At 39.8% G+C, this 17,593-nt stretch overlaps 2 protein-coding genes across 12 annotated transcripts in view; one reads left to right on the top strand and one right to left on the bottom strand.

Moving 5' to 3' along the window:
• Positions 1-2,813, bottom strand: part of CARF (calcium responsive transcription factor) — a 69,301-nt gene extending 66,488 nt beyond the window's left edge. For 9 of the 11 annotated variants that reach the window (XM_053597890.1, XM_053597894.1, XM_053597888.1 and 6 more), the window contains exon 1: positions 1,930-2,342. The gene's annotated coding sequence lies outside the window, so the exon portion shown is untranslated. Of the gene's footprint in view, positions 1-1,929; positions 2,344-2,746 lie in introns of those variants that run through there. The other 2 variants (XM_053597889.1, XM_053597898.1) reach the window with 2 other exon arrangements.
• A 580-nt stretch (positions 2,814-3,393) lies between these two features.
• Positions 3,394-17,593, top strand: part of WDR12 (WD repeat domain 12) — a 32,978-nt gene continuing 18,778 nt past the window's right edge. The window contains exons 1-5 of the mRNA XM_053597737.1: positions 3,394-3,628; positions 9,014-9,108; positions 12,022-12,116; positions 13,328-13,434; positions 16,587-16,702. Coding sequence (XP_053453712.1) covers positions 3,588-3,628; positions 9,014-9,108; positions 12,022-12,116; positions 13,328-13,434; positions 16,587-16,702 — 454 coding nt within the window. The 5' untranslated portion in view covers positions 3,394-3,587. The remainder of the gene's footprint in view (positions 3,629-9,013; positions 9,109-12,021; positions 12,117-13,327; positions 13,435-16,586; positions 16,703-17,593) is intronic.

Here is a 17,593-nt window from a genome sequence, read left to right as displayed (position 1 = left end):
TTTAGAAAATAAAATGTCCCTCATCTTTCAGAAATAGGTAAATGACATAGTTCCTTTTGTAGGTATAAAATTATTATGATTCAGTAGTATCAAAAATTAAGACTCCTTAATTCTCAAGTATTTTGATAGAATAATTTAAAGATGGTTTTAAAAGTTATGTGTTGAATTAACATAAAAAATGTAAATGTATGCACATATACATAAACAATAGCATATTAACTTTTTTTTGGAGACAGGGTCTCACTTTCTTGCCCATGGTAGAGTGCTATGGCGTCATAGCATACAGCAACCTCAAACTCAGACTCAAGGGATCCTCTTGCCTCAGCCTCCCAAGTAGCTGGGACTACTGGCACCTGTCACGGTGCCCAGATATTTTTTAAATATAAATATACGGGGTCTCACTCTTGCTCAGGCTAGTCTCAAACTCCTGAGCTCAAGCAATCCACCCATAACTTTTTATTTTTCAGGGGAAAAAAAAATCTAAGGTTGGTATCCACGGTATTTCTTTTCTCTTATTTAAGGTTTATCCTCTATAAGCTTTCCTGTAATCTTGGTTTCTACTCATTTCTTGCCCTGCACATACAAACTTTAGTTTACCTCTTTGCTCTTTGAGAGCTTTACAAATTATTTCATTTAATCCTTGCAATAAACACTGAGGTAGATCTTTTTTTTCTATGGATAAGAAAACTGAGACTGTAAAGTAACTTGCTAAAGATCACAGACAGCATTAATTCCATATTCAACACTAAGTTGGAAAAAACTCAAAAAACAATTAGGACTTCAAAGCCCATGCATAGTCTTTGTACATATTCCACTATGCCATTATATACAGGGGGGGAAAAGGTATAATAAAGAGAAATATATTTTCCAAACTGTGGTTCTTCAGATAACAATGTGTCTTCCTCCATACCACAGTAAATGAATCTTGTAGAAAATGATTGAGAACCGAAAGCTTGCAATTAATGTTCTAACTAAACTTAAGAAAAACACTCAAAGCAAAAATATGAGCTAGCCTAGATAATGCCTGGAGCTAACACCAGACTTGACACAGAAATCACAATTGAAAAAAACTCAAACACATACTACTGTGTGTTTAGTTACTTTGGAACACTTATTAACTCATTTTTCCACAACTAAAGGTCAAATAAAAAATATATTTTGGTGGATTCAAGATTTCTACTTTGTAAATTGAAAGTCCTACTATGCATATATTCAGGTTGTATATTTTACTTATATTTTTCAATCCAAATTAAAAGGAAACTGTATTGACTCTACACATTTTAAGAAGATATTTTAACCAATGATGTATTTCCAGAACAGATGGATTCAACAGCGTCTTAAGACTTCTGTTAAGAAAGTGTGTGAAGCTTCAGGTGCCCCAACTTATTTAATGTGCACATCCTCCCATTACAATGAATCAAAGGGTCAAATGAGGACCTCTTCTATTAGCAAGCTCAACCCTAACAAGCAACTTCTTGGGACTTCAGCAGAGATTTTTTTTTTCTTCCACTCATGTGGCTATGCTCCCGTATTTGTTCACGCTATCAAAGCTTTTAGTTAAGTTTGAATTGGCAACTATTATGATGGTAATAACGAACACGGATCGAATACAGTATCTCCTATGTGGCAATTTTTTCCCCATGTGTCACAGTTTATTCTCACAGTTAACCAAACCGTGGCCCAGAGAGGTTAAGTAGCAGAGGCAGGACTGGAACCAGGAATTCTTTCTGGTTCCAGGCTCCTCGTTCTCTAAGAGTAAATTGAAAACAGTGCTATTTTTATTGTCATGGTTCTCTAATAAAAATTATTTTTCCGCTGCCAATTTTTAAAATCTCTTCTCATTTTCTACGACGGATTTAACAGGCGTCCACTTAAATTGCACTACTTCATTACGCAAGGTAAAAAAAGTAAAGCTTTAGTTGTCTTCACCTGCACACATACCGCTCTGCCCATTAATTTTGCAATCCAGTTCTGCCTGATTCTAAACTGCAGTCTCTCGAAGTCCCTCTCTTGGAGCTTTTCTGTCGAGGGCCTTAAAAAATGACTTTGGAATCTGGATAGTTATCTTTCCATTCATCCTCCCTCACAAAAACAACTATATTGAATTATACTTAGGACCACTGAGAACAAAACAGAAGTCACTGGGTAACTTGAAGACAAAAACCAAAACGAGACAAAATAAAAAAACAAACGGGAGAAGGTGTGGGAGGATGCTTGCCCCTAAACATAAGGCATAAAGGGGCCGAGAACGGGGGGGGGAGGACCCTAACAAAGCGGGGTGCAGGGAAACATAAGCGACCACACGTTGGGCGCTCCACCCGGGGTTTCGGGTCCTTCTCCTTGGAGGTGACATGTCCTCGGGCTCAAACCTCCTCCAGACACCTTAACCTCCTCCTCCTCCAGCCTGCCTCCCCGGGACCCGCGAGCCCCCTCCCGGGCCGGAGATAGTAGGCCCAGCCATAGAGGATCCCGAAGAGGCCCCGAGGCGGGACGCGGAGGCAGCCGCCAGGCCCGAGCTGCTGCTGCGAGCGAGGGACGGCAGTTGATCGAGCCTGGGCGGGTCAGGAGGTGACGGGAGGAGGAGGAGGAAGAAAGGGGGGCTGGCAGGTAGCGTCCGGTCCATTGGCGCAGACAGCAACGCCAAACCTCCGACTCCCCTAGTCCTGACGCCGCCGAGAGCCCCATAAGGCGAGGAGGGGAGTCCGCCGGAGCAGAGGGGAGAAAATTCAAAACGAGTCTACTCAACCTCGTCTTGGCTCCGAGGTCCCGCCATGGAGACCGGCACAATGCGCAGGCGCAGCCCTCCGAGGGAGCTCGTTGTAGTCCCACGAGATTAAGACCACTATCGGCCACCGTCGCCAGTTTCCCTTCTGATTCGTTATTTTTTTTTTTTTTTCCCGTATTTCCGCTCCTCGCCTGTACCTAAAAACTGAGGCTAAAGGCGGAGAACCCCGGAAAAATCTTGGCAGAATGAGGTTTCGAGTGGGAATATTCATGAGAAAATAAGTCTGGCAAAACTTTAATCAATGAAGTAGAGTACATTTACTAGATATTTGACTATAGTTAGGAAGATTTAGTGCAAATAAAATATCCTTAGGGAAGAAGCATGGCAAAAAGACTACAATTCCCAGTGGTCACCGCGACCGAGAAGTGATGCTTTCTGGGAGTTGTAGTATCTAAGAGCTAGGCTTGAAGTATCGGGTTCACAACAGCGTCCTCAAAATTTTTTTCCTCTTTAAAAGCGTATTTGAGTCGAATCTTTCCTTATCCTCCTAACCTATCACAGGCCTAAATGGGAAGAAATCTACGAAAGATTAAAGAGGCGCACACTGCCTTTAAAGTTTTTCCGAATCGATGATTCCTAAATCTAGGAATAGGTAATTGATGTGTGTGGGCGGGGCGTCTGTGGTGGAGCAGCCTCGTGGTACCTTACGCATAGGAGACCTAAGGAAAGAAAGCAGAGGCCAGCTTTAGACTGCTGCTTATCGCTTACCTGTGCAGCGTAATTTTTGAGCTTACTCTTTTAGTCCTAAGGGACAAGAGCTCCGTTCTCTGCCTAACCCAGACGTTTCTGTGGACCACCCGCCATGGCTCAGCTTCAAACACGCTTCTATACTGTTAATAAGAAGTAAGTGTCTCACCCTTCTATCCCTTCGCTACGGTCCTTTTTTTTTTTTTTTTCTTGAGACAGAGTCTCACTTTCTTGGCCAGTGCAGTGCCGTCACAGCTTACAGCAACCTCTTGGGCTCAGGCGATCCGCTTGCCTCAACCTCCCAAAGTAGCTGGGTCTACGGGCGCCTGCCACAATGCCGGGCTATTTTTTGGCGACGAGGTCTCGCTGTTGCTCAGGCTGGTCTCGAACTCGTGAGTTCAAGCGATCCACCCGCCTCGGCCTCCCAGAGTGCTAGGATTACAGGCGTGAGCCACCGCCCTCGGCTTTCTCGGGTCCTTTCCAACAGAAAGAACGTTTTCTGTGGGCTTGTGGATTCCTGGTTGTCGCTTTCTCTGCTGTCAGCTCAAGTCTCCTCCCTCTACCCCACCTATTTTTTTTTTTTTTTGGCCGGACTCCTCTCTTCAGCTGGTTGTCCGCTCAAGTTGAAATCCTGGCCTTGCAAGGGTTTCTCAGAGCCTGACCGTTCTCTGAAATCGCCTTTCTGCCCGTCTTTGTGACTCTTTATAATCTGAATTATGGATGTCGAGGGGATTGAAGGGCTTCAAGTTTGCGAATGAAGCATGCTATATGAACCTCACAATATGCGTAATGTGAATGGACCTTGGCATTACAGGCCTTCTGCTTAGTGGTGTTTCAGTTTGTTTGAAGTTTCACTTTCAAGTAGGTGATAGAAGATTGTTTTTTAAACCATGTTAGAAAGTGGAGCTCTGAATAGGGAGGTGTAGTATTGGGTTTTTTGCTAAGAGTGTGAAGTCAATTCAGGTACCGATTTGAGTATTTTTGTGTATACATGTATACTATGTTAAATATAAATGCATTGTGATTTATCATGTATTTATATATAAGTAAGTCATTTGTATGTAAACCTAAACATGCCACTTATATGTATAGTGTATGTACACTTATCCATATTTAAAAAACATTTTTATTAATGGTCCCAAGGTCTGTAGCACTTATTTGAAACCTAATTATATTACTGCCTTGTGGTATATATTGTAGTATTAATTTTCTTTGTTTGCCCAGTCTCTTCAACTATATTTTAAGTCTTTTAAGGGCAGGGAGTATGTATTAAGTTTCTTCAATCGACTAGTCAACAGTGTTTGTCTTATTTATGGTGCTAAGTATAATATTTGTTGAATTAACTGGCTGGTGCTCAGTGGCTCATGCCAGTAATCCTAGCAGTCTGGAAGGCCAAGGCCAGGCCCTCTCTCTTCTAAAAATAAAAAAGCCAGGTGTGGTAGCAGGCACCTGTGATCCCAGCTACTCGGGAGGCTGAGAAAAGAGAATCACTTGAGCCCAAGAGTTTGAGGTTGCTGTGAGCTATGATGTCAGGGCACTCTACTGAGGGAGACAAAATGAGACTCTGTCTCAAAATAAAAACGTCTGGGCATTGTGGTGGGTGCTGTAGTCCTAGTTACTCAGGAGGCTGGGGCAAGAGAATCACTTGAGCCCAAGAATTTGAGGTTGCTGTGAGCTGAGGTGATACCACAGTACTCGACTAAGGTTGACAAAGTGAGATTCAGTTTCAAAAGAAGATAGGCTCTGGCTATGTTGCAGAGGCTGGTCTTGAACTCCTAGGCTCAAGAGATCCTCCTGCCTTGGCCTCCCAAAGTTCTGGGATTATCGCATGAGCCACCACACTTGACTCATAAATCAGTGCAAATGAGTACAGGTTTACACTTACATGCTTAGCTTTAATACTTCTCAAGGAATATGGTAACGCACTAGCATAAGCACTATATTTTTTAGTTGAAGTTTTTATTGAGCACTGTATTTTTTAAGAACTATGTTTTTTAGTTAAAGTTTTTATTGAGATAATTGTTGATTCACATTAAATTTAAGAGATAATAGACCACTGTATTTTAACCCCTGAAATGAATAGATAAAGAGGGAAGGTGTGTGTATTTAGGTCTTCCAAAAAATAACAAAACCTAGACATTACAAATCTTGCTGCTTCTTTTACTTAGCATGTTTTGGTGAGTAAAGTGAGGGTTAGAAGTAGTATTATGCATACATCTATATATGTAATTCACTTATACATATGTATTTATGTTAGAGAAAATTATAGTTATTCCTCATCTCCCCCACGTTTTACTGACCAAAATATTTAATAAAGGAAGAAGCAAACATTTTAATTTCTAGGTTTGATATTTTTTGCAGGACCTAAATCACTGGTTTGGGGAGAGGGTGGTAAATATATAGCTATCTCCTTATTATTCAAAGTATAGTTTAAGGACCAGCAGGATGATATTTGCAGAGTTGTGCAATCCTCACCACAGTCAATATTAGAACATTTTCCATTGCCCTTTAACTATCACCACTCAATCCCTTTAACACTCCCAGCTCTAGGCAACCACTGATCTACCTTCTGTCTCTGTAGATTTGTCTCTTCTGGACGTTTTGTATAAAAGGAATTATGTAGTATGTAGTCTTTTGTGATTGGCTTCCTTCACTTACTATGATATTTTTATGGTTCATTTATGTTTTCATTTTTCCAGCATATATACTTAAAAGTGGAATTCCTGGGTCAGATGGATAATTCCATGTTTTACTTTCTTTTTTTTTTTTGGAGACAGAGTCTCACTGTGTTAACCCTCAGTAGAGTGCTGTGGCAATATAGCTCACAGCAATCTCAAACTCTTGGGCTTAAGTGATTCTCTTGCCTCAGCCTCCCAAGTAACTGGGACTACAGGTGCCCGCCAAAACACCCAGCTGTTTTTTTGTTGCAGTTGTTGTTTAGCAGGTCTGGGCTGGGTTTGAACCTACCAGCCTTGGTGTATGTGGCCGGCTTCCTAACCACTGAGCATGGGTGCTGAGCCCCATGTTCTACTTTTTGAGTAACTACCAGACTGTTTTTTTTTTTTTTTTTTTTTTTTTTTTGTGGTTTTTGGCCAGGGCTGGGTTTGAACCTGCCACCTCTGGCATATGGGACCAGCGCCCTACTCCTTGAGCCACAGGCGCTGCCCACTACCAGACTGTTTTACATGACCACCAGCAACACATGAGTGTTCCAATTTCTCTATACTTTCACCAACGCTTGTTATGATCTTTTTTATTATAACCACCTTAGAGGGTGTGAAGTGATATTTCATTGTGGCTTTCTTTTTTTTTTTTTTTGTGAGATAGTTTCATCCTGTCGCCCTGGGTAGAGTGCTATGGCATCATGACTCAAGCCATATTCTTGCCTCAGCCTCCTGAGTAGCTGACACTACAGGCATGCACTACCACACCTGGCTTTTTCTATTTTTAGTAGAGAGAGGGTCTCACTCTTGCTCAGGCTGGTCTCTAACTCTAAGCTCAAGCAATCCACCTGTCTCAGCCTGCTAGAATTACAGGTCTAAGCCACTGCTCCTGGCCTTCATTGTGTTTTGATTTGCTTTTCCCTGATGATTAATGATAAGCATCTTTTCATGTGCCTATTGGCCATTTCTTTTTTTTTTTTTGTAGAGACAGAGTCTCACTTTATGGCCCTCGGTAGAGTGCCGTGGCCTCACACAGCTCACAGCAACCTCCAACTCCTGGGCTTAAGCGATTCTCTTGCCTCAGCTTCCCGAGTAGCTGGGACTACAGGCGCCCACCACAACGCCCAGCTATTTTTGGTTGCAGTTTGGCCGGGGCCGGGTTTGAACCCGCCACCCTCGGTATATGGGACCAGTGCCTTACTGACTGAGCCACAGGCGCCGCCCCTATTGGCCATTTCTTTATCTTCTCTGGAGAGTTGTCTATTTAAATCTTTTGCCCCCCCTTTTTTTTTTTGGAGACAGAATCTCACTATGTCCCCCTGGGTAGAGTGCCATAGCGTCACAGCTCACAGCAACCTCAAACTCTTGGGCCCAAGTAATTCTCTTATCTCAGCCTCCCAAGTAGCTGGGACTACAGGCACCTGCCACAATGCTCAGCTATTCTTTTTTGTTGTTCTTGCAGTTGTCATTGTTGTCTTAGCTGGCCCAGGCTGGGCTCAAACCCGCCAGCCGTGGTGTATATGGCCAGCGCCCTACCCACTGAGCAATGGGTGCTGCCTCCTTTGCCCATTTTTAAAATATTATTATTGAGTCATAAGCATTCTTAATATATTATAGATACAAGTTCCTTATCACATATATGATTTGCAAATTATCTTCTTATATTTTCTCTTAAAGAGTTTCCTAATCAGCCTTTTGTCATGTATTGTCTTAACCCAGTCTTTTCTGGGTAGTCAGAAATATCTAATTAAACAAAATTCTGACGATGTTATTTCTAACTTGGACTGTTGCAGTTCACTGTCCACAAAATAAAGTAAAATCTATTTCATGCATTATATACTTCACACAATATATAAAGCATCCTATGTACATTCTTAGCCTTATCATTGGTAGCAATCTAAGCAAAACTATACTTTCTGAAGTAAACTGGGTGAGCAGTTTAATAATTCCTGGCTATTTTATTATTTTCTCCACATTCTTACACTCCTCTCTACTTTCTCCTCCCTCACATGGCAAAACTCACTTTTCTAGATATAACTTAAGAATCATTTTTTTTTTTTTAGTGTATCCTTTCAGACCCTGCTCCTCTGCTCTCCCTTTTCTCTGATTGAAATATTGCTCTTTTAAAGCACTCAAGCTAGACCTCCCATTTGATCCTGCAATCCCATTACTGGGCATCTACCCAGAAGGAAAAAAATCCTTTTATCATAAGGACACTTGTACTAGACTGTTTATTGCAGCTCAATTTACAATCGCCAAAATGTGGAAACAGCCTAAATGCCCACCAACCCAGGAATGGATTAACAAGCTGTGGTATATGTATACCATGGAATACTATTCAGCCATTAAAAAAAAATGGAGACTTTACATCCTTCGTATTAACCTGGATGGACGTGGAAGACATTATTCTTAGTAAAGCATCACAAGAATGGAGAAGCATGAATCTTATGTACTCAATTTTGATATGAGGACAATTAATGACAATTAAGGTTATGGGGGGGAAGCAGAAAGAGGGACGGAGGGAGGGGGGTGGGGCCTTGGTGTGTGTCACACTTTATGGGGGCAAGACATGATTGCAAGAGGGACTTTACCTAACAATTGCAATCAGTGTAACCTGGCTTATTGTGCCCTCAATGAATCCCCAACAATAAAAAAAGAAATATTGCTCTTTTGTTCTCTATACATATTGCTTAGGATATATAGCTTCGTTGTATTTGATTACCAGACTAACCTCTTCTGAAAACTTCTAAGAACTTGTTTACTCCTTGCAGCAAAATGTCTGGCATATAGTACGCACCCAATAAATACTTATTGAATGAATATGTGCATTTGTTAAAGTATCTGTAGACTTGATATTCACATCATTTCCTTTTTACAGATATGTGATAGATGATGTTCCCTTCTCAATCCCTGCTGCCTCTGAAATTGCTGATCTTAGTAACATCATCAATAAATTGCTGAAAGACAAAAATGGTAGGTATATATGCGTAAGAGAAGGCATAATGCCATTATAAAATGCATTGCATTTTTATTTCCTTTTTGGGGCCTTGTTTTAAATAATACTATGGAATTTTATAATGGTAAAATTTATAAATCTCCAGGTTTCCCTGCTGGATAATACTTATGAAAATGCTTGGAAAGAAAATTTTTCAGAAAACATTATTTTTGTTTCATACGTGTTTAAATTGATACAGAAATAAGGGGATTACAGTTCAGGAGGAAAGATTTTACTATAATCATCATGATGTAGAGGTAATCAAGGGTTTGTAATTGTGGAAGTCTGGGTTGCGGAGGCATAAAATGTGAGTCTTGGTGCTTACGCTGCCGCTATTAAAGCATAAAGCAAAATGACAATAATCAGTGTTCAAATATTTATTTTATGTAATATCTAAGTGCCAATATTAATGCTAGTATTTTATTTTTTGTGTTCAGAATTCATAAAAAAATTGCATGTAACAACATGCAAGAATATCAAATAAAAAATTTATAAATATATAAATATTAAACATATACTATTGGACTAATATAAATTACCCATTAAATTAATATGAAAAATATATGTATGTAAAAGTATAGATGAAAAGATTGGCCATGAAATGATAATTGTTGAAATTGGGTAAAAGGTAATGGAGATACTATATTATTCTTCACTTTTGCATATTCAGAATTTTCTATAATAAAATGTTTTTTTTAAAAGCAATGAAACATTACATAAAATAGAGAAAATTTAAACATGAAATATTGGAGGTAACAAAGTATGATCTTTAAAGACAGAATTTGTCAATGGAGTTGCCATTTAGAGGCAAATGTATTTTTTTTTTTTTTTTGAAACCAAGTCTCACTATGTCACCCTCAGTAGAGTGCTGTGCTGTCACAGCTCACAGCAAGCTCAAACTCTTGGGCTTAAAGCGATTCTCTTGCCTCAGCCTCCCAAGTAGCTGGGACTACAGGCACTCACTACAATGTCTGGCTATTTTTTGGTGTAGTTGTCATTGTTGTTTGTCAGGCCCGGGCTGGGTTCAAACCCATCAACTCCTGTGTATGTGGCTGGTGCTTTAGCTGCTGAGCTACAGACTCCAAGCCTGCAGTTGTCATTGTTGTTTGGCAGGCCTGGGCTGGGCTTGAACCTGCAAGCCTCAATGTATGTGGCCAGTACCCTACTCACTGAGGTGCCGAGCCAGCAAATGTATTTTTATGTAGATGTTTTCAATGCTAAAAAGTTCTTTTGACTCTGCCCTAGTTGGAAGTTGAGGAGTTAAGAGTTACAAACTGATACCTAATATTTTCCTCTTCTTCATCTTGTAATAATTTTGTAACTTTTTGTGAAGTTTGAAATGATGTTTTTGAACAACTTTGTAGGGGGGCAAAGTCTGAAATCTTTTTATTGCTAGCAAGCTACAGTTCTTGATTCAAAGATGTTCATATAGCATTTCCTATTGGTCCTTGTCTTTACTTCATCGTGAATATGTGGAGATTCTGATGCACAGTTACCGTTATAAATTTCAAAACGTTATATATATCTACTTATTGAAAAAGTCACTGAACTAGACCGTTGCAAGATTAATTTCCAGTGTGCGGTGGTTGTTACCTAAATAGTTGCATATTTTTCTTAACTTGCAGATTGGACATTTGTATAGACTATTAACATTTTGCAACTCCAAATGAAATAGTGGATATAAATATAGTAGTGATTATCAATAGCTGCTAAAAACATTAATTATTAATTAGGTAAATAACTGACAGGGAACATTGTGGTGGATGGAATAAAATAGGCATCATCTGAACCCAAAGGTGGATCTTAACATCTTACAAAGAAATACAACCAAATATTATATACATCCTGATGTGATGCCAGAGGAAATTCACAATACTGCCTGTGAATATTCTTGTCAAAAAGAAAGGAAAAAAGTCAAACCTGAAATCTAATGAAGCATTTAGTCTGACTAGTATTAAGTGATAGATAGATGAACATGTTAAAGGACACCTTGGAGATGCAATCAACCAAATCCTGAATATAGGAATTATTATAAGAAAGATGACCCACTTTCTTCAACAAATAAATGGCAAGAAGAAAAAGGAGGGAGAACTGTTAAAGACCAAAAGAAGCACATTAATCAAATATATTGTATGGACTTTGGATGCTGATTTTTAAAAGTCCACTGGAAAATATATGAACATTGACTATTTGACATTAGAAGGAATAATTCTTAAAGTTCTAAATATTATTAAGTTCTTATATTTTAAAAATATAACACTAAAATATGTACAGGTGAAATGATATCATTTCTGAGTTTACTTTAAAATAAACCAGCAGGAGAATGGAGGGAGGAGTATAGATGATTTTCCATGAGTTGGTAGATGTCAGAGTGGGTAATAGTGATGGGGATTTGTTGTTCTTAACATTTATTTATTTATTTTTTTGAGACAGTCTTGCTCTGTTGCCCAGTCTAGAGTGCAGTGACATGATCATAGTTCACCGCAACCTCAAACTCTTGGGCTACAGCAATTCTCCTGCTTTAGCCTTAGGTAGCCTCAGGTGTGTGCCACCACACTCGGCTAATTTTTTCAACTTTTCATGGAGATAGGGTCTAACCCTTGCTCAGGCATTGGCCTCCCAGCATGCTAGGATCATAAGCATGAGCCACTATACCTGGTCTCTACTTTTGTATGTTTGAATTTTTTCATGAAATAGTTTTTTGAAGTCAAGATAATTATGTTAACATGGTATGTTGGAGTACGTGGCTTGATTGTGCCATGAGAAATTCTGGAGACACTCAAAGATCACACTGGATGATAGGTACCTGTTAATTTTGGGGTTCTTGTGTAACTCTGCCAATCTTATTTCAGATTAAGTGTAATAATAATTTTATTATGTATTTTCTTTAGAGTTCCACAAACATGTGGAATTTGATTTCCTTATCAAGGGCCAGTTTCTGCGTATGCCTTTGCTCAAACACATGGAGCTGGAGAACATCTCATCAGTAAGTTCACTTACCTTTTGTATTTTACTTAAGGCATCATCAGATATTTTAGCTCAAAAAAAAATTTTTTTTTTTGAGACAGAGTCTCACTATGTCACCCTTGGTAGAGTGCTGTGCGTCATAGCTCACAGCAACCTCAAACTCTTGGGCTTAAGCGATTCTTTTGCCTCAGTCTCCCAAGTAACTGGGACTATAGGCGCCCGCCACAATGCCCAGCTATTTTTTGGTTGCAGTTGTTATTGTTGTTGCTGGTCTGTGCTGGGTTCAAACCCACCAACCTCCGTGTATGTGGCTGGTGCCATAACCACTGTGCTATGGCACTAAGCCCCAACTTCTTTTAGAATCAGCCTTAATCTATTTTTAGCACCCAAGAGTCTTTTGGTTATTGTTTTTTCCTATAACTTTGAGCTTCTGTTTCTATATATTTAATTTTGAAACCCCCCTCTCTTTGTAAGAGTATTTCATTTAAGAAATAAAGAATGTATTATTCATATTTATAGAAGAACTGACAAGATAGAAAGGGAATAGCAAATACATATGTATTACTAATACAGGAATACAAAACAGTTGGGTACATATCAAAGCTATGAGTTAGGTTATTGTATTGTGATTTCTCCCTTTAATTTTTAAGCTTTGCTTAATATTGTCTTTATAATTAAAATATAATACATAATTGCTTTCTTTTTTTTTGGTGATTTTAAAAATTGCGGTAGAATATATATAACATAAAGTTTAACACTTAAACCATTTTTAGGTATACAGTTCGGTGGCATTAGTTACATTCACAATATTATGCAACCATCTCCACTGTCCATTTTTAGAACTATTTCATCATTCTAATATGTACCTGTACTTATTAAATAATATGCTTTCTAAAAAACTTTAAAGTTTGCTTATATTCTCCCCTCCCCCCATTTTTAGCATAAGTTTTCCAGGGCCATTAATATTTCTCAATATTACTCTTAGCATACTATTAGGTCAAATAAAATTATTGACTTTTCTTTTTGAATGGCTCCAAATTTGGGGGGTTGTTAAGTGGACTGATATGAAGGTGGTACATTAAATTGAGGGTTCTCTATCTTCACTAGACTAAAGTTCATGTGCAACTTAAAACAATTATCTATTTTAAATTGCATGTGAACTTTATGGACACTGTATAATATTTTAAAACTATACTACCTGATTGATTTCTGGTTTCTCTCTGTTACTAGGAAGAAGTTGTGGAACTAGAATATGTAGAGAAGTATACTGCACCCCAGCCAGAGCAATGCATGTTCCATGATGACTGGATCAGCTCAATTAAAGGGGCAGAGGAATGGTATTGCCAGTTGAATGCTCTTCTCTTTTCTTATGTATCTTCTTTAGTCTTTTTTTTTTTTTTTTTTGGCCAGGGCAGGGTTTGAACCTGCCACCTCCAGTATGTGGGACCGGCGCCCTACTCCTTGAGCCACAGGCACCGCCCACTTCTTCAGTCTTAAAATCCATTATGTGAATATTTTTCTCTGATTTCCTATTCTTTGTAAAAGTAGTTCTGTGGTATGTGTTATTGATGACATACCAAATAAAAAAGGTCTTTGTTTTCAGTGTATTCAAGAAAAAAACAGATGTTAATCCTAGCATTCTGAGAGTTAATGGTGGGTGGATTCTTGAGCTCGGGAGTTTGAGACCAGCCTGAGCAAGAGCAAGACTGTCTCTACTAAACATAGAAAAACTAGGCCACACACAGTGGCTTATGCCTATCATCCTAGCACTCTGAGAGGCTGAGGTGGGTGGACTGCTTGAGCTCACAGCCTGAGCAAAAGCAAGACCCTGTCTCTACTAAAAATAGGAAAACTGAGGCAAGAGGATCGCTTGAGCTTGAGTTGGAAGTTGCTGTGAGCTATTTACCCTGACAGCTTGAGATTCTCCCTGAAAAAAAAAAAAAAAGAAAGAAAGAAAAACTAGCTGGGCATTATGGTGGGTGCCTGTAGTCCCAGGTACTTGGGAGGCTGAGGCAAGAACAATTGTATGAGCCCAGGAGTTTGAGGTTGCTGTGACACCACGGCACTCTAGTGTGGGGCAACAGAGTGAGACTGTCTCAAAAAAAAAGAATAGGTTCTTTTCTGTTCAAAATGTTTTATTGACATTTGTATTCTGAATAAATCAGGTGTCCTAGAACATTTATTATTATTTATTTCGTTTCAGTATATTGCTTTTTTTTTGAGACAAAGTCTCACTATGTCACCCTGTATTGAGTACCCTGGTATAACAGCAACTTCAAACTCCTAGGCTTAAGTGATTCTCTTGCCTCAGCCTCCCAAGTAGCTGCGACTACAGGCACCCACCACAACGCCCAGCTGTGTTTGTTTGTTTTTTGGTTGTAGTTGTCATTATTGTTTAGCACGCCTGGGCTGGGTTCGAACCTGCCAGCTCCGGTATATGTGGCTGGCTCCCTAGCTGCTGAGCTATAGGCACCAAGCCTTAGTATTTTGCTTTTAAGCCAAGGATATAATTTGTTTCAGGGACAAAAAAACTTTTACAGCCACAGATCTCCTGCCTTACTACCGTGAAGATGCATATCATAGGACATGCACGGTGGCTCGTGCCTATAATCCCAGCACTCTGGGAGCCCAAGGCGGGTGGGTTGCCTGAGCTCTGGGACCAGCTTGAGCAAAGCAATATCCTGTCTCTACTAAAAAGAGAAACACTAGCCTGATGTTATAAGCACCTGTAGTCCCAGCTACTCAGGAGGCTGACACAAGAGGATAACTTGAGCCCAAGAGTTTGAGATTGCTATGACATGGCATTCAACCCCAGGACAACTGAGTGAGACTCTGTCTCAAAAAAAAAAAAAAAGAATGCATATCAGAGAAAAGAATGGAATCATGTAAGATTCTTAACCTGTAGAAAAGCACCTCAAAAGTGGAGTAGGAGCTTACATCTTTCAAAGAATGTCTTTCTAGAGTTATAATACAAAGTTATATTTTGTTCTGTTTTGTTTTTTGAGACAGAGTCTCATTTTGTCACCCCCGGTAGACTGCCGTAGCATCATAGCTCACAGCAGCCTCAAACTTTTGGGCTCAAGTCATTCTCTTGGCCTCAGCCTCCCAAGTAGCTGGGACTACAGGTGCCTGACACAACACCCGGCTATTTTTTAGAGACGGGGTCTCACTCATGCTCAGGCTGGTCTCAAACTCATGAGCTCATGCAGTCCACCTGCCTTGTCCTCCCAGAGTGCCAGGATTAGAGGTGTGACCAGGCCCAAAGTTATGTTTTATTCTTTTTCTTTTTAATGGTTTTCACTGGTTGAGTACTACAAAAGGACTAAGGTTGAATATTTTATATCTAAAATGCTTAGGAATAGAAGTGTTTTGGATTTTGTATTTTTCCTCCAAATTTTGGAATATTTGCATATACATAATGAGATATCTTGGGGATATGATCCAAGTCTAAACAGGAAATTATGTTTCATTTACATCTTATACTTATAGTCTATAATGTATATACTTTACACAACATTTTAAATTTTGTGCATGAAACAAGTACTTGACTACAACTCATCACATGAAATCAGATGTTGAATTTTTTTACTTCTGATGTCATGTTGGCATTCAGAATGTTTTGGATAGGCCAGGTGCAGTGGCTCATGTGTAATCTTTGGGAAGCCTAGGTGGGAGGATCAGTTGACGTTAGGCATTTGAGACCAGCCTGAGTGAGCTTCCTCTTTACAAAAAATAGAAAAATTAGCTGGGTATGGTGGTACATGCCTGTCATCCCAGCTACTTGGAAGGCTGAGGCAAGAGAAACACTTGAGCTAGGAGTTTGAGGTTGCAGTGAGCTATGATGATACCATAGCACTCTAATCAGGGCAAAGAAGCAAGATCCTGTCTTTAAGAAGAAAAAGGGAAGAAAGAAAAAAATTGGGGGGAATTTTGGATTGGGGATGATCACTCTGTATTAGACTTTACAAGCAATTTGTATAGCTTTCCTGAGAGTTGTGGTGTTTATAAAAATAAATAAAAATGAACTCTAGGGTCTGTTGGTTATTATTCTTAGGAGGTCAGGAAAAGTCAAGTGTAACATCTGACGTATTCTGTTTTGAGATCTTCATCTTCATATTAAAGAAGAATTTAAAAGTATAATCTTAGCTGGGCATGGTGGCTCACGCCTGTAATCCTAGCACTCTGGGAAGCTAAGGCAGGTAGGTGGATTGGTTGAGCTGACAAGTTTGAGACCAGCCTGAACGAAACTAAGACTGTCTCTACTAAAAAGAAAAACTAAAGCAAGAGGATCGCAACAAGCGCAAGCAATAAGCTATGAGTTATGATGCCACCGCACTCTGCCCAAGGTGACAGTTTGAGACTCTGTCTCAAAAAGAAAAAAGTATAATCCTCAAGGTTTACTTTGTCATTGTCAGAGAAACACAGTTGATTTTCAGGGTTTGGAAAAGTTGCTTTTTGTGTTTCATAGGATTTTTTTTTCATCTTATAGGATCTTGACTGGTTCTTATGATAAGACTTCTCGGATCTGGTCCTTGGAGGGAAAGTCGATAATGACGATTGTGGGACATACAGATGTTGTAAAAGATGTGGCCTGGGTGAAAAAAGGTTAGTACTCTGCTTAAACTGAGAGGAATCCTAGACAGAGATTTGGAAATAATTCTTTTTAGTGCTGGGGCAGAATGGGGAGTGGGTCGGAAGTATTTCATGCCTCAGTTATTGTGACATCTTTAAAAAGTACAGTGTTCAGGGGCAGTGCTCGTAGCTCAGTGAATAGGGCACCGGCTACATACATACACCACGGCTGGCGGGTTTGAGCCCAGCCTGGGCAGAATGGGGAGTGGGTCGGAAGTATTTCATGCCTCAGTTATTGTGACATCTTTAAAAAGTACAGTGTTCAGGGGCAGTGCTCGTAGCTCAGTGAATAGGGCACCGGCTACATACATACACCACGGCTGGCGGGTTTGAGCCCAGCCTGGGCCTTGTAAATAACAATGACAACTGCAACAATAACAAAAATAGCCGGGCATTGTTGCAGGTGCCTGTAGTCCCAGCTACTTGGGAGGCTGAGGCAAGAGAATCCCTTAAGCCCAAGAATTTGAGGTTGCTCTGTTGCTCTACCAAGGGTGACATAGTGAGACTCTGTCTCAAAAAAAAAAAAAAAAAAAAGTACAGTGTTCAGCTAGTGAAAATGGTGCATGGCTGTAATCCTGGCATGCTGGGACACAGAGGCAGGTGGATTGCTTGAGCTAAGGAGTTCGAGACCAGCCTAAGCAAGAGCAAAACTCTATCTCTACTAAAAACAGAAGAAAAAAAAAGTAGGTGGGCATTGTGGTGGGTGCCTGTAGTCCCAGCTACTTGGGAGGCTGAGGTAAGAGGATTGCTTACGCCCAGGAGTTGGAGGTTGCTGTGAGCTATGATGCCACAGCATTCCATCCAATGCTACAGAGTGGACATAAAATTCATGTGCGATTTACTATGTTAAACTATTTTAAACTT

Source organism: Nycticebus coucang, chromosome 7 (genome assembly GCF_027406575.1).
Source record: "Nycticebus coucang isolate mNycCou1 chromosome 7, mNycCou1.pri, whole genome shotgun sequence".
Lineage (NCBI taxonomy): Eukaryota > Metazoa > Chordata > Mammalia > Primates > Lorisidae > Nycticebus > Nycticebus coucang.
Note: the sequence above shows the minus strand (reverse complement) of the source record. Positions and strands in the feature narration are given on the sequence as shown.